Source organism: Plasmodium malariae (assembly GCF_900090045.1).
Source record: "Plasmodium malariae genome assembly, chromosome: 13".
In the NCBI taxonomy this organism is placed as follows: domain Eukaryota; phylum Apicomplexa; class Aconoidasida; order Haemosporida; family Plasmodiidae; genus Plasmodium; species Plasmodium malariae.
Window position 1 is genome coordinate 734,074 of NC_041787.1, and position 13,769 is coordinate 747,842.

General features: G+C 27.6%; 4 protein-coding genes across 4 annotated transcripts; 3 read left to right on the top strand and 1 right to left on the bottom strand.

Moving 5' to 3' along the window:
- Nucleotides 1–530: 530 nt before the first annotated feature.
- On the top strand, nt 531–1,256 carry ClpR (ATP-dependent Clp protease proteolytic subunit, putative; the record flags this gene model as incomplete). The annotated part of the gene is made up of 1 exon (XM_029007208.1): nt 531–1,256. The coding sequence occupies one exon, from the start codon at nt 531–533 to the stop codon at nt 1,254–1,256; it is 726 nt and encodes a 241-aa protein (XP_028863621.1).
- Nucleotides 1,257–1,700: 444 nt separating this feature from the next.
- Nucleotides 1,701–4,550, top strand: PmUG01_13023600 (conserved Plasmodium protein, unknown function; the record flags this gene model as incomplete). Its single annotated transcript, XM_029007209.1, has 2 exons — nt 1,701–4,277; nt 4,431–4,550. The coding sequence occupies 2 exons, from the start codon at nt 1,701–1,703 to the stop codon at nt 4,548–4,550; spliced, it is 2,697 nt and encodes an 898-aa protein (XP_028863622.1).
- A 1,762-nt stretch (nt 4,551–6,312) lies between these two features.
- PKG (cGMP-dependent protein kinase, putative) lies at nt 6,313–10,922 on the top strand (the record flags this gene model as incomplete). The annotated part of the gene is made up of 5 exons (XM_029007211.1): nt 6,313–6,344; nt 7,252–7,321; nt 7,604–7,778; nt 8,196–8,626; nt 9,066–10,922. 5 exons carry the CDS (start codon nt 6,313–6,315, stop codon nt 10,920–10,922), a joined length of 2,565 nt encoding a protein of 854 aa, XP_028863623.1.
- A 936-nt stretch (nt 10,923–11,858) lies between these two features.
- On the bottom strand, nt 11,859–13,280 carry PmUG01_13023800 (GTP-binding protein, putative; the record flags this gene model as incomplete). Its single annotated transcript, XM_029007212.1, has 1 exon — nt 11,859–13,280. One exon carries the CDS (start codon nt 13,278–13,280, stop codon nt 11,859–11,861), a length of 1,422 nt encoding a protein of 473 aa, XP_028863624.1.
- Between the last annotated feature and the right edge of the window lie 489 nt (nt 13,281–13,769).

Here is a 13,769-nt window from a genome sequence, read left to right on the forward strand (position 1 = left end):
AACAAAACAAGAAAAAAAAAACTGTTTTGTTTTTTTTTTTTTTAATATATTGCACACGGCTTATTTGTGCATACAAATTTTACAAGGGATTAATGTGCATTGCATCAACTGTGCATATGCATAATAATTATACGTACGATCGTACATATATATATATATATATATATATATACATACATATCAGTATTTTTTTTTTTTTTCTTGCTGCATTACTCGAAGCACTTGTTTAATGCTGCAGTGAATGCGTACATACGAAACTTGTGTATATGACTGTACATCATTTCCGTATTGCGATACATCAATTAACGCTTGTTCGAACAAAATATATATAGCAAACATATAACTTACATTACATTATGTGGTATTACTATTTTACTGTTACAGTGTTCATGTTTTACTGTTACAGTGTTCATGTTTTACTGTTACGGTGTTACTGTTTTACTGTTACTCCGTTTCATACTAATCGCTGACCCATTTGCCATAAATATAGAAAGAATTAAATTTTCTATACATCATGCTTAATGACAAAAATGCAGTATTTGTTTTTACTTTTTTTTACAATAACTGGTATTTATTTATGTGCCTGTAAAAAAGCTACAACATGGTATAATTTTATTATAACAAACAAAAGGGGCATAAAAAAATATAAAAATAAAATAAAATTTACTGATCATGATTATCAGAAACAGAATATACATATTCCCTCTTTGTTATTATCAAAAAGAATAATATTTTTATCTTCACCAATATATCCTCATATATCAGAACAAATTATTTCTCAGTTGTTATATTTAGAATATGAATCCAAAAGGAAGCCAATTCATTTATACATTAACAGTACAGGTGATTTAGAAAACAATAAAATAGTAAACTTAAATGGAATATCAGACGTAATATCAATAGTTGATGTAATAAATTACATATCATCAGATGTGTATACATACTGTTTAGGTAAAGCATATGGGATTTCGTGTATGCTAGCTTGTAGTGGAAAAAAAGGCTATCGTTTTTCATTAAAAAACTCTTCCTTTTGTTTAAAGCAGTCTTATTCTGTTATACCATTTAACCAAGCTACAAATATAGAAATTCAAAATAAAGAAATAATGAACACGAAAAAAAAAGTCATAGAGATAATTGCAAAAAATACAGAAAAAGATCAAACTATCATTTCAGAAATATTAGAAAGAGATAGGTATTTTAATGCAAACGAAGCTGTTGATTTTAACTTAGTTGACTATATTCTTGAAAAGGAATAAAACGTTTTTTAGTCCCTACTAGTAGCACTTGCTTCGGAGCTGGTCCCCATGTGCGTTCGTGTTTATATTTCATTTTTTCACGCATAGTATTAATATTATAGTTAAGCCTTCCATTTAGCATTCTATGATTTATTTTTTACCCCATATTTAATCATACTATTTATATTAACTCGTGCATACATGCATACGTACATACGAGCATATATATATATATATATATATGCCCACTAACAATCGAACGTGGCACTTTTCCAATCAGGGCTGTATATTTTAAGGAAAAAAAAAGAAAGGATAATACATTTGAGTAAGTCGTACCAGCTACTAAGCGTTTTTACCTATTCTGTGTTACTATGTAATAGCGGTATTGTACGCCTATCTGTGCAAAAAAAAAAAAAAAAAAAAAAAAAAAAAAAAAAAAAAAATGCGTATAAGAAAAGAACGTTAATGAAATGTATAGCAAAAGATGAAAAAAAAATGCCCGTAAAAAGTGCATTCCTAAAAAGTTTACACTGCCTAAAATTCAAAAAAGTTAGAGCCTTGGATAAAATAAAAGGGTGCATTTCTACGAAGAAGGTGTCTTACTCTAGCCAGAAGAATGAGAATGGTAACAACAAACATAATAAATATAAAAATGAGGATAAAAATCAAACAGTAGAAATAAATTACAAAAAAAAAAAAAAAAATGATAACAATTATGTGCCTAATTCCATTGAACAAGATGGTATGAAAAATATACCCATCGATTTTATGAAAATAAATGAAGTAAAGGAGTCCAATTTTTTCCCGAATTTTGTGTTAACCATTTTGACAAAAAAAAATTCTGAAGAAACCAAGAAGAGATATATAAATCAGTATAAGAAATATTTAGATCAGTATTTCCAAACAAATGATACAGAAAACATTTTATGTGAAAAAAAAAGATTGACGTTTGTTGACATCTTTGTAACCCTTTATTTATGTTATGTAGAAAAAATTTTTGACTTGGATTTTTTAACAAAATTAAATAAAGAATTTGATAAATTATTTCATGCTCAAAATGAAAAAGATATATTAACTAAAGTGAGTATAAATTATTTTATGATGATTTTTTATTATTTTTCCATTTTAAATATTGAAAATGTAACGTTGTATAAAAGTATAAAAGATTATATTATTAATACAGATATAGAACCAATAATTATTTACAAATATTTGGAATGTATTAGTCTAATCAAAAATATAGATGATAATACAACTAGTGCCAATGTGTGTGGTGATCATATTATGCCCATAATTCAAATTTTTACCGAAAATTTTTTCCATTTTAATAATTACCTTATTTTGAATATTTTACATTTCTTACATAATTTAAATGTTGTTGATAAAGATCTCTTCTTACTGTTAACTAGAAAATTAAACAAAAATGTATATAATCAAAATGCAAATCGCTATGAATTATGCATGCTGGCGCGTACGTACGCATTGTACAAAAAGGAAAACATTACATTCAATAGCTATTTGTATGAAGACTTAATGAAAAGTATAACCAAGTATGAAGACGATTTTCAAAACGATAACCAGGAAATATTAGACCAAAAGGAGTCAGAAAATTTGCAGGACTACGTAGGTTTCAGCAACGATAGAAGCAGCGATAGAAGTAGCGATAGAAGTAGCGATAGAAGTAGCGATAGAAGCAACGATAGAAGCAACGATAGAAGCAACGATAGAAGCAACGATAGAAGCAGTTATGGGGGGAGGGAACACCTCGAAAATAAGGGCCAAGAGAAAGGGGACCAGGAGGAACCCCCTCGAGTGAACAACCAACACGTTCTCGAAATTGAAAACATCAATAGAGATAATTACGTTATATTTAAAAATACACTATATAATGAAGGTTTGGGTTTTTATTCCTTTTTTATAAACGCAAAAACTACGAATAAAGAGTTATTTAAGAAGAAGGACAAATTAAATATTAGTTTTAGAATGTCTAGAACGGAAGAGAAGGAAAAAAGTTATTCACACATCTCCCAATGGTACAGAACTTTTATTTGTGATGAATATAAAAAGAAGGATATAAAAAATGAGAACTTCATTAATTTTGACAACAAAAGCTATGACAAGAAAATGGATGAAACGAATGAAGTGAGCGAAATGGATGAAATAATTCGAACGTATAACTATTTTTTAAAAGAGAATTTACAGTATGAGTACAGCTATGGGAAGCTTATAGATATAGTGAGAAATGTAAGTGAGCAATTAGATCAGGTAAAAATTGATATAAACAAATTTGCAGATGTAAGTGTAAACGATTATAACGAGACTTTTCTTACATATAAAAATAAATTATTATTTATTGATAATTATTACATTGGTCATATATTTTACATAATTGATTCAATGTTAACATTGAATGTACATCATAATTGTACATATTTTGATAAACTGGAAAATAAAATTCTTAGCTTAATAAAAAATAATGAAAATTATATAATTGACAATTTTGATAGTAATGAAATAAAAAGTGTTCTAATTTTTTTAGCACACAGAAATAGGTATTATAAAGAATCCTTTATTTATTGTCTAACGCACAGAATCGTTGATTTGTATCTTAACAATCTTTGTAAACCGAAAATATTGGCAGCGTATTTTCATAATTTATTATATTTTACTAAGAGAAGAATTACCAAGAAAAATAAATTTAACCATACCATAAGGAATGTTATATATAATAGTTTTTCTTGGTTAAATAATAATAAAAATCCATTCAAGGAAGAGAATAATAGTATGTCAACTTCAGAACAAAAAAAAGAAATAGTAAGTATATACAATAATATTAAGGTAAAAAATTATTCTGTTTTACAGGTCTTATCTATATATATTTGTAAAAATGTATATTTTATGAGTCTCTCAACTTTAGCTTCCCTGCTAAGATCTCTTTCTTATTTATCATTTGGTGATATTAATTTTTATAATGTTTTTATACCATTATTTATGAAGCATATGGAAAATTTAAAAAATGTTGACATTTTGAACATAACCCAGGTAATGCAAAAATGTGAACGTGCACAGGCATATGTATATAATATATATATATATATATATATTTATTTATTTATTTATATTTATATTTATATATTTATATATTTATATGTGCGCGTGACCACATGTCGACGCATTTGATTTTTTCTCGTTTAGGCATTCAACAAACAAAAAATTAAAAACAAATATTTTTTCTATATGTTATCAAAGCGATATCAACAAAATAATGCCAGCAAAACTATGAGATCAGACTTTGAAATTAAGCTAATTGGATAGCTAAAATAAAAAAAAAAAAAAAAATTATTTTATTTTATTTATTTATTTTTTATTTTTTGTTTAGGTTATTTTAATTTAATTGATTTATTAATTACACGCAGCGAACATATAATTTGGAGCAGTAAAGTATAGTAGATGTGTTTCTTTGAAGCATTAGATGTGTTACAACTTTTTAATTTACTGAATAATACTAGACAAAAATGAAAATAAAAAATTAAACGGCATAGGGGGAAATGAATTTATCAACACACATATATGTGCATATATGCATGTATATTCGTACACCTGTATGTCGTAAAGCGATAGGAAAATTATATAAACTAAATAATACTATTTTTTTTGTAAGCATTTTACTACTTTATTTTTTTACTAATAGTAGTGCCTCCATGTGCCTATTTAATTATATTTTATAGAACCTTCTTAAATTTAAACAAAGATTTTTTAATTAATATATGAATCTTACGCTTACGGAAAATGTCTTTCTATCATATATTAATACTCTGAACGCTTGGGTTTATTATATAGATATAATGGAGAACAGCACAAAAGGAAAAAAAAAAATAATAAAATAAAATAAAAAATAATAAAATAAAATAAAAAATATATATCTTTATTTTTATTAAAGTGTCTACTGTAACATTATCTCATTTATGTATGCATTTTTTTTTCTTTTTTTTTTTTTTTATCTCTTTTTAAAGTGCAACAACATATATATCAGCTACAACATATGAATGCCCATAAAAAACGAGTGTAAAAAATCGGTTTGTCGTATTAAAGTTCTATTGTGCACTCTGTTAATGCAATAACAAGCATGCTAAAAAAATTCTAATTATATATACTCAAATATAAAGAAAAGGATGATAAATTTATATCCTAATTAATACTATGCTAACATGTTTCATTTTCTACAAATGAACATAGAAATACATTTTTTAAATGCTCCATATTTAATTTACGTGTGTAAATATATTTTTTTACGTAAAAAAGTAATGATGTTTATTATATCTCATACATATTTTTTTTTAGACGCATCATATATATTTAAGTGTAATAAATATACCTTATGATATTTTACGGATAATCATACTATTTAGTATTGTATATATATTTTAAAAAAAAATAAAATTAAATTATTTTTACTACACTTTTTTACATTGTATTAATTCTGCGTTACATTTTAAGTGTTAACTCTTATATGAACATATTCTAGTATGTTAAAATCGGAGTTATTTTTAATTTAAAAAAATTATGAAAAACAGAGGTAATATTAACAATAATTGTTAGCAGTTTATTTGCTGATATTTTAAAAGAATGGAAATGTATACAATAATGAACAGAATATATGAAACATAATCCTTTGCTTTGTTTTGTTTCGCTATGCTTTCCTATGATTTTTTTTTTTTTTTTTTTTTTTTTTGTTCCTTTTTTGTTCCTTCTTTGTTCCTTTTTTGTCAATTGTTTCAATTTGCTAAATTTTAACTTTTCACCTATTGCAGTAAATTTTTTTTTTTTTTTTTTTTGAAGATACTACATATTGAAAATTTTTTTGTGCTTTAAATATAATTTTTTTTTTTATTTTTTTCAAATGCATGTTAATTAAAATTTATTAATATATACACCTTTTGTACACCTTTCTTCATCATGTTTTAATCATTAATATTTTTAAGTTTTCGAAAAAAATATTTTTTTATAAATAATTTTATTTACACATTTCTAACAAATTGTAAACAGCAATTTAACTAGAAAATCAGAAATAGGAAAAATGGATGATGATAGCAATGCTCCAAAAAAAGGGTAAGTGGAAAAGCCTCACGGGTGTGCGTATAATCATATATATGTATTTATGTACATATATATTTACGTATATATATATTTATATATATATGTATATATATGTGCAATTATATGTGCAATTACATATATATCACGTACGAAATGTCCTGCAAGAAAATAACCCATAGAAAGTTCGTCCGTATGTGTTTATACATATGTGCATACATATATGTATTACCCCTATTCAGAAAATCGTTCAAATACTTCTTTTTAAGTTTCGTACACATTAACTCTTATAGAACGATTTTTAAATTGTTGAACTTATGTTTGTGAAGTAGCCATATAAGATTTTACCCATATATATGTACACATAGATATATGTATATATATATATATACGTACGCATACACGTTTATATGCTTAGGTGAATGTAATTTACCGGTAGAAATAAGATAAAAAGGATGTATGTTAAGAAAAAATACATGTTAGACTCTTCTAGATATCTATATTCATTAAAGCGTTCTAATTTTACCGTGTTGTCGAATTATTTTTTAAGTCCGGTATTGTATCTTCAAGTATTTCCATTTGCTATGCTTTTTTTTTTTTTTTTTTTTTATTAAGTATATTTTTTTAATTTTCTGTTTTGTACGCAGAAATTTTGTAAGAGAATTAAACATGATAATTTTATTTTATATATGTAGTTCATTAATTTATTAGTAGCAATACTGTTTTATTGTATTTCCTCTTTTGTTTCTGTATATATAAATCTGCATATATAATACGTGTATCGATTCATATTATGAAAACTGTTCACGTATATATTAGATATATATTTACTTTTAGGAGATTCAATCAATTTTAACACATGCATAAAATAGGGAAATGAACTTATATACAACTTATAATTACATTTTTTATTACATTTTAGCAGTGAGAGGAATAAGAAAAAAGCTATTTTTTCAAATGACGATTTTTCGGGGGAAGACAGTTTAATGGAGGTACATAGAATAGGCTGATTTTAATTTTTTTTTTTTTCTTTTTGTTCATTATACATTTGCAGCGTTAACTGCTTAGTCATTTATTCATTATACATTTGCAGCGTTAACTGCTTAGTCATTTATTCACTATATCTTTGCAGCGTTAACTGCTTAGTCATTTATTCACTATATCTTTGCAGTGTTAACTGTATAGCTATTTATTCATTATACATTTGCAGCGTCAACTGCCTAGCCATTTTTTTTTTTTTTTTTTTTTTCCCTATTTGCTAATCAACTCGTTAGGATCATCTGCAACTGCAGGAGAAACTAGCAGAAGATATTGAAATGATAAAAACTTCCCTAAAAAACAATTTAGTATGTAGCACACTAAATGATAGTGAGATATTAACTCTGTCTAATTATATGCAATTTTTTGTTTTTAAAAATGGCGATTTGGTTATAAAACAAGGAGAAAAGGGTAGGAATGTAAATGCTTGTTGTATAACTGTTACAAATCTGAAACTTTTTTTTTTATTTTTTTTTCACATAACAGTTTATGAATGTAATTAACTGCATCATGTGTATGGGAATGTTTGGTCTAAATACACACGTTTACTATTATTCGAGCTTTTCCCTATATCACTTTATTTTTTACGTCTTCTCATTTTGTGTTTTATCTTATTTTTTATGTTATCATATTTTTTATATCATCTTATATTTTATATCATCTTATATTTTATATCATCTTATATTTTATATCATCTTATATTTTATATCATCTTATATTTTATATCATCTTATATTTTATATCATCTTATATTTTATCGCTTCTCCCTTTTTATTCCATATTATTTAATTTTTTAATTTTTTTTATTTTTCCCGTGGTACCTCGAAGGATCTTATTTCTTCATCGTAAATAGCGGAAAGTTTGACGTGTATGTAAACGACAAGAAGGTGAAAACAATGAGTAAAGGATGTTCATTTGGTGAAGCAGCTTTAATACACAATACGCAAAGAAGTGCTACAATAATTGCAGATACAGATGGAACATTATGGGGTGTACAAAGAAGTACCTTTAGAGCTACATTAAAACAATTATCGAATAGAAATTTTAATGAAAATAGAAGCTTTATAGACTCTGTCTCAGTTTTCGATATGTTAACAGAGTCGCAGAAAAATATGATTACGAATGCATGTGTTATTCAAAATTTCAAGCCTGGTGAAATAATTGTTAAACAAGGAGATTATGGGGATGTTTTATATATAATGAAAGAAGGTAAAGCTACCGTTTATATTAATGATAAAGAGATAAGAATTCTTGACAAAGTAATCATTACATTAACACCTTATACACAATTCATTCCGTTTCTTCTGACGTGCGATTATAGTGCCTGCAGGAGTCGCTAATGCTAAGGAAGTGCACTAGAGCGATTTTTTGTGGATGCTACATTTTGCGTAAAAATGTGTTCATATGCTTTTATATGTGTTCGTGTATACTTGTGTGTAGACCTGTTTGCACCGTTTTACCTTGCGACGTGCAATTGTAAAGGGTTCAGATTAACCTTTTCCGCGTGCGGACTGAAAACTGAGCGAAGGAAAATATGCACTTGTTTCGTTGCTCACAAAGAGGGGCAATTACTTAAGTGAATAGATGTAGATATATATGCATGTATCTGTACTGTGTGTGTGTGCGTCTGCATATCTTTATGTATGTATGTATGCACTTGATTGGACCTTTTTTTTTTTCACTCTCCCCCTTTCGCAGGGATCCTACTTTGGGGAACGGGCACTGTTGTATGATGAGCCAAGAAGCGCGACGATCATTGCAAAAGAACCCACTGCTTGTGCATCTATTTGTAGAAAACTACTAAATATTGTTCTAGGAAATTTACAAGTGGTTCTATTTCGAAACATAATGACGGAAGCATTACAGCAAAGTGATATTTTTAAACAATTCAGCTCCGAACAGTTAAACGATTTAGCTGATACGGCAATTGTGAGGGATTATCCAGAGAACTATTACATATTACATAAAGACAAAATAAAATCAGTTAAGTATATTATCGTTTTAGAAGGAAAGGTAGAACTGTTTTTAGATGATGAGTCTATAGGAATATTGACAAGGGGTAAATCCTTTGGCGATCAGTATGTGTTAAATCAAAAACAGAAATTTAAGCATACAATAAAATCGTTAGAAATATGCAAAATAGCATTAATAACAGAATCTTGTCTAGCTGACTGTTTAGGAAACAATAACATAGATGCATCTATAGATTATAATAATAAAAAAAGCATAATAAAAAAAATGTATATATTTCGATATTTAACGGAAAAACAATGTAATCTATTAATTGAAGCATTTCGAACGACGAGATATGAAGAAGGCGATTATATAATTCAAGAAGGGGAAGTGGGTTCAAGATTTTATATTATAAAAAATGGAGAAGTCGAAATAGTAAAAAATAATAAAAGATTAAGGACATTAGGAAAAAATGATTATTTTGGTGAACGTGCATTATTATATGATGAACCTAGAACTGCATCGGTTATTAGTAAAGTAAATAATGTTGAGTGTTGGTTTGTTGATAAGAGTGTTTTCTTACAAATTATCCAAGGTCCTATGTTGACACATTTAGAAGAAAGAATAAAAATGCAAGATACTAAAGTGGAAATGGAAGATTTAGAAACAGAACGAATTATTGGTAGAGGTACATTCGGTACTGTTAAATTAGTGCACCATATACCAACCAAAATTAGATATGCATTAAAGTGTGTTAGTAAGAGAAGTATTATAAATTTAAATCAACAAAATAATATAAAATTAGAAAGAGAAATAACCGCAGAAAATGATCATCCATTTATTATTCGTTTGGTTAGAACTTTTAAAGATTCAAAATATTTTTATTTCCTTACAGAACTAGTAACAGGAGGTGAGTTATATGAAGCTATTAGAAAGTTAGGTCTATTAACGATACCACAAGCACAGTTTTATTTAGGATCGATCATATTAGCTATAGAATATCTACATGAAAGAAATATAGTCTATAGAGATTTAAAACCAGAAAACATTTTGTTAGATAAACAAGGCTATGTAAAATTAATTGATTTTGGATGTGCTAAAAAAATACAAGGTAGAGCATATACATTAGTTGGTACTCCTCACTACATGGCACCTGAAGTTATATTAGGAAAAGGATATGGTTGTACTGTTGATATCTGGGCTTTAGGAGTATGTTTATATGAATTTATATGTGGACCATTACCATTCGGAAATGATGAAGAAGATCAATTAGAAATCTTTCGTGATATATTAACAGGACAACTCACTTTTCCTGATTATGTTATAGACAAAGATAGTATTAACTTGATGAAAAGATTGTTATGTAGATTACCTCAAGGAAGAATTGGTTGTTCTATTAATGGATTTAAAGATATTAAAGAACATGCTTTTTTTTCGACTTTTAACTGGGATAAGCTAGCAGGCCGTCTTCTTGATCCTCCTTTGGTTTCAAAGACAGAAACTTATGCAGAGGATATTGACGTTAAGCAAATTGAAAAGGAGGGAGCCTTGGATGAAGAGGAATCCTTCAACGATGACGATACATGGGACATCGACTTCTGAGCAGAGCGGGAGGTAGACGAAAGCGCGTACCTCTAAACATGATAGTCATTGCGGCGTAGAGGTGATTTGCAATTCGTCCATTGAACTGCACGAACACATGTACATGTGCAGACAGGTCCTTTGAATTTGATCAGCCCTCTTCGAACCATATGGTACAAAATAGCAAGATACATTTCGTAGGCGAAAAAATGCGATTTTGCGATGTGTTAATGCGCAAAATATTCCTTACCGCACGCTTGCAGTGCATTATTGTTATAAATCCTAGGTACGTTCATTACGTTCGTTATGCCAGGTATGTGCATTTTTTGATTGCTTCCTGCTTCCTCCGTTCCCCCCCCCCTTCACCCAACCTCTACTACTACTTAATCTATGAAATTTTTTGTTTAAATGATCCCCAATATGATGATGTGCACCACAAAATGTACATTAACTTTAAGAATGTGCTATATCATAGAATAGTAGCTCATTCCAAATGAACTATTTTAGATGAAATTTCTAATATTATCTTTTATCGAAATATTTACTACCATGCTATGGGGTCATATGATATCACTTTACCGCTGGATATATCGTAATTCCTACAAAATTCCATGAGGCGAAGGAACTAAAAATGAAAATTGTCTAAACGTAGGTATCATAACCGAAGAGTTGATTTTGTAACGTATTGTTACTTGTTGTTACAGTTTTTCAGGTATTATTATTTATTTATTTTTTTTTTTTTTTGGTTTTTCAAAAGGTTGGAAATTTCAGACCTCTGGCTCAGAGCGAAGAAAATTGAACAAAAAAAAAAAAAAAAAAAAAGAAAAAGAAAAGAGAATTGGGATAAGTAAATTGACAAGATGTGAAAACATGCAAAGTTTTGTGAAACCACGAAGCAACGAAAAAATAAAAAGATAAATACGACTCGTACACAAATGCGCACAGCGAGGGGGCACTTTAGAGCAGGCCGCAGAATGGAGTTGGGTTTTTCGAAGAATCTACAGCTAGGGGTTCTTGTGAATTGAAGTCGAAATAGGTGATAAAGTCATCAGTATTAGGAACAGCATCCAAACAGACCTGTCCCAGGAGACCTAATCTGAACATATCAATAAAAAATCTACATCCACCATTAATATCTAAATATTTATAATTTCTACATAAATTTAGTTTTGTCGAAATGACATTACTAACAAAACGAATATCATTAGTAGGTTGTTCTAGACCAAGCATTTTCACATATTTATAATATTTATATTTATTTAACATAAATAAAATGTAATCTCCAACATACATATGATCATATTTATAATCTAGTGTAGATCCTATTGCACTTAGTTTTAAGCTGATTTGTTTATCTTCCATTTTTGGTAAAAATATACCTGGTGTGTCTATAAAATATAATAAAGGACTATTTGAAACTTTATATGTGTTAATTGTTTTTGTCGTACCTGCCAAAATATTTGTTTGAACTCTTTTTCTATTAACCTCATATGCTATTTTATTATTTTTATATCCATATTTACTCATATTATATGTAATATCTTTGAACGAATTTATAATACTGGACTTACCTACATTAGGTAAACCTATTAACATAGCGAATATACCTAAACTTTTAAATTTGGGTTTTATTTCTTTGCAAATATCACGTATTTTTGATATATTTTTATTAAATTTTGATGATGTTAATAAACATATAGAATTTGATTTCTCTTCTATTAAATTTTTTGCTTTTAACGCTACTTTATTACATATTAAATCTACTTTATTTAAAATAATTATACATCGCTTACTATTTTTATATTTTTTTTTCATACTGTTTATAATAAAATGGTTACTACTTGTAAATGGCAGTCGAGCATCTCGTACTTCTATTATTACATCACATATATCAAATTTCTTTTTTATATTTACAGATGACTTGTGCATGTAATTTGGAAAACATGTAATATTCTCGTCAAATATGAATATCTCTCTGCATGCAAAATCGGTGTATTTTTCTTTCTTCTTATTACTATTATAAATATTATTGCTGCTATAAATATTATTGCTGCTATAAATATTATTACTGCTATAAATATTATTAATATTATTATTACTATTTTTTTTTTTTTTTTCTTCACCATGTTCCACATCACACTCTGTTATCTTCTTTTCCAACTCTGTCCCATTATCCCTACTTGCATTTACAAAACTGTTCAGATATATTTCTTTATTGTTTTCACTCCAATTTTTTTGCTCTATCCCCTTATTGACACTCTTTTTTGCGTTCTCCAGGTCTTTTCTTAAAAATATATCACTCAGTTTTGGCCCCAGATCCTTCTTCCACACACTTATCGACGAAGATGATGTTGATCTGATAATTCTTCTACTGCTCATTTATTGGTTATCAGAAAATTATTCTTTTTGTTTTGGAAAAAATGGGCTCCCTATACCAATACACCTACGTGAGGGATTTTCCCCTCGTCCGCGGTATTTTAGCGATCCCTCCCAAAAGTGAAAGTGCATATATATATATATATATATATATATATACGTATATTCATATATACGCATATACGTATGTACGTATGTATGCATATATGTATGTATGCATGTATGTATGCACACGCATGTATATTTGTGTGTCCTTTTCGCAGAACTACAAAGGGGGTTGTTCCTGCTATAATATTATACAGTTATATTGGAAATTTTAATCTTAAAAATGAATTTTTTTTTTTTTTTTTTTTTTTTTTTTCCTTTTTCTTGTTTTCCTTTATCATTAATAACGAATGGATAACTTTTCCCTAAGTTGTTGAATTTAGAAATGATAAAAAAAAAAAAAAATAAAAAAAATTATTATGCAATATATGCAGCAAATAAATGCGC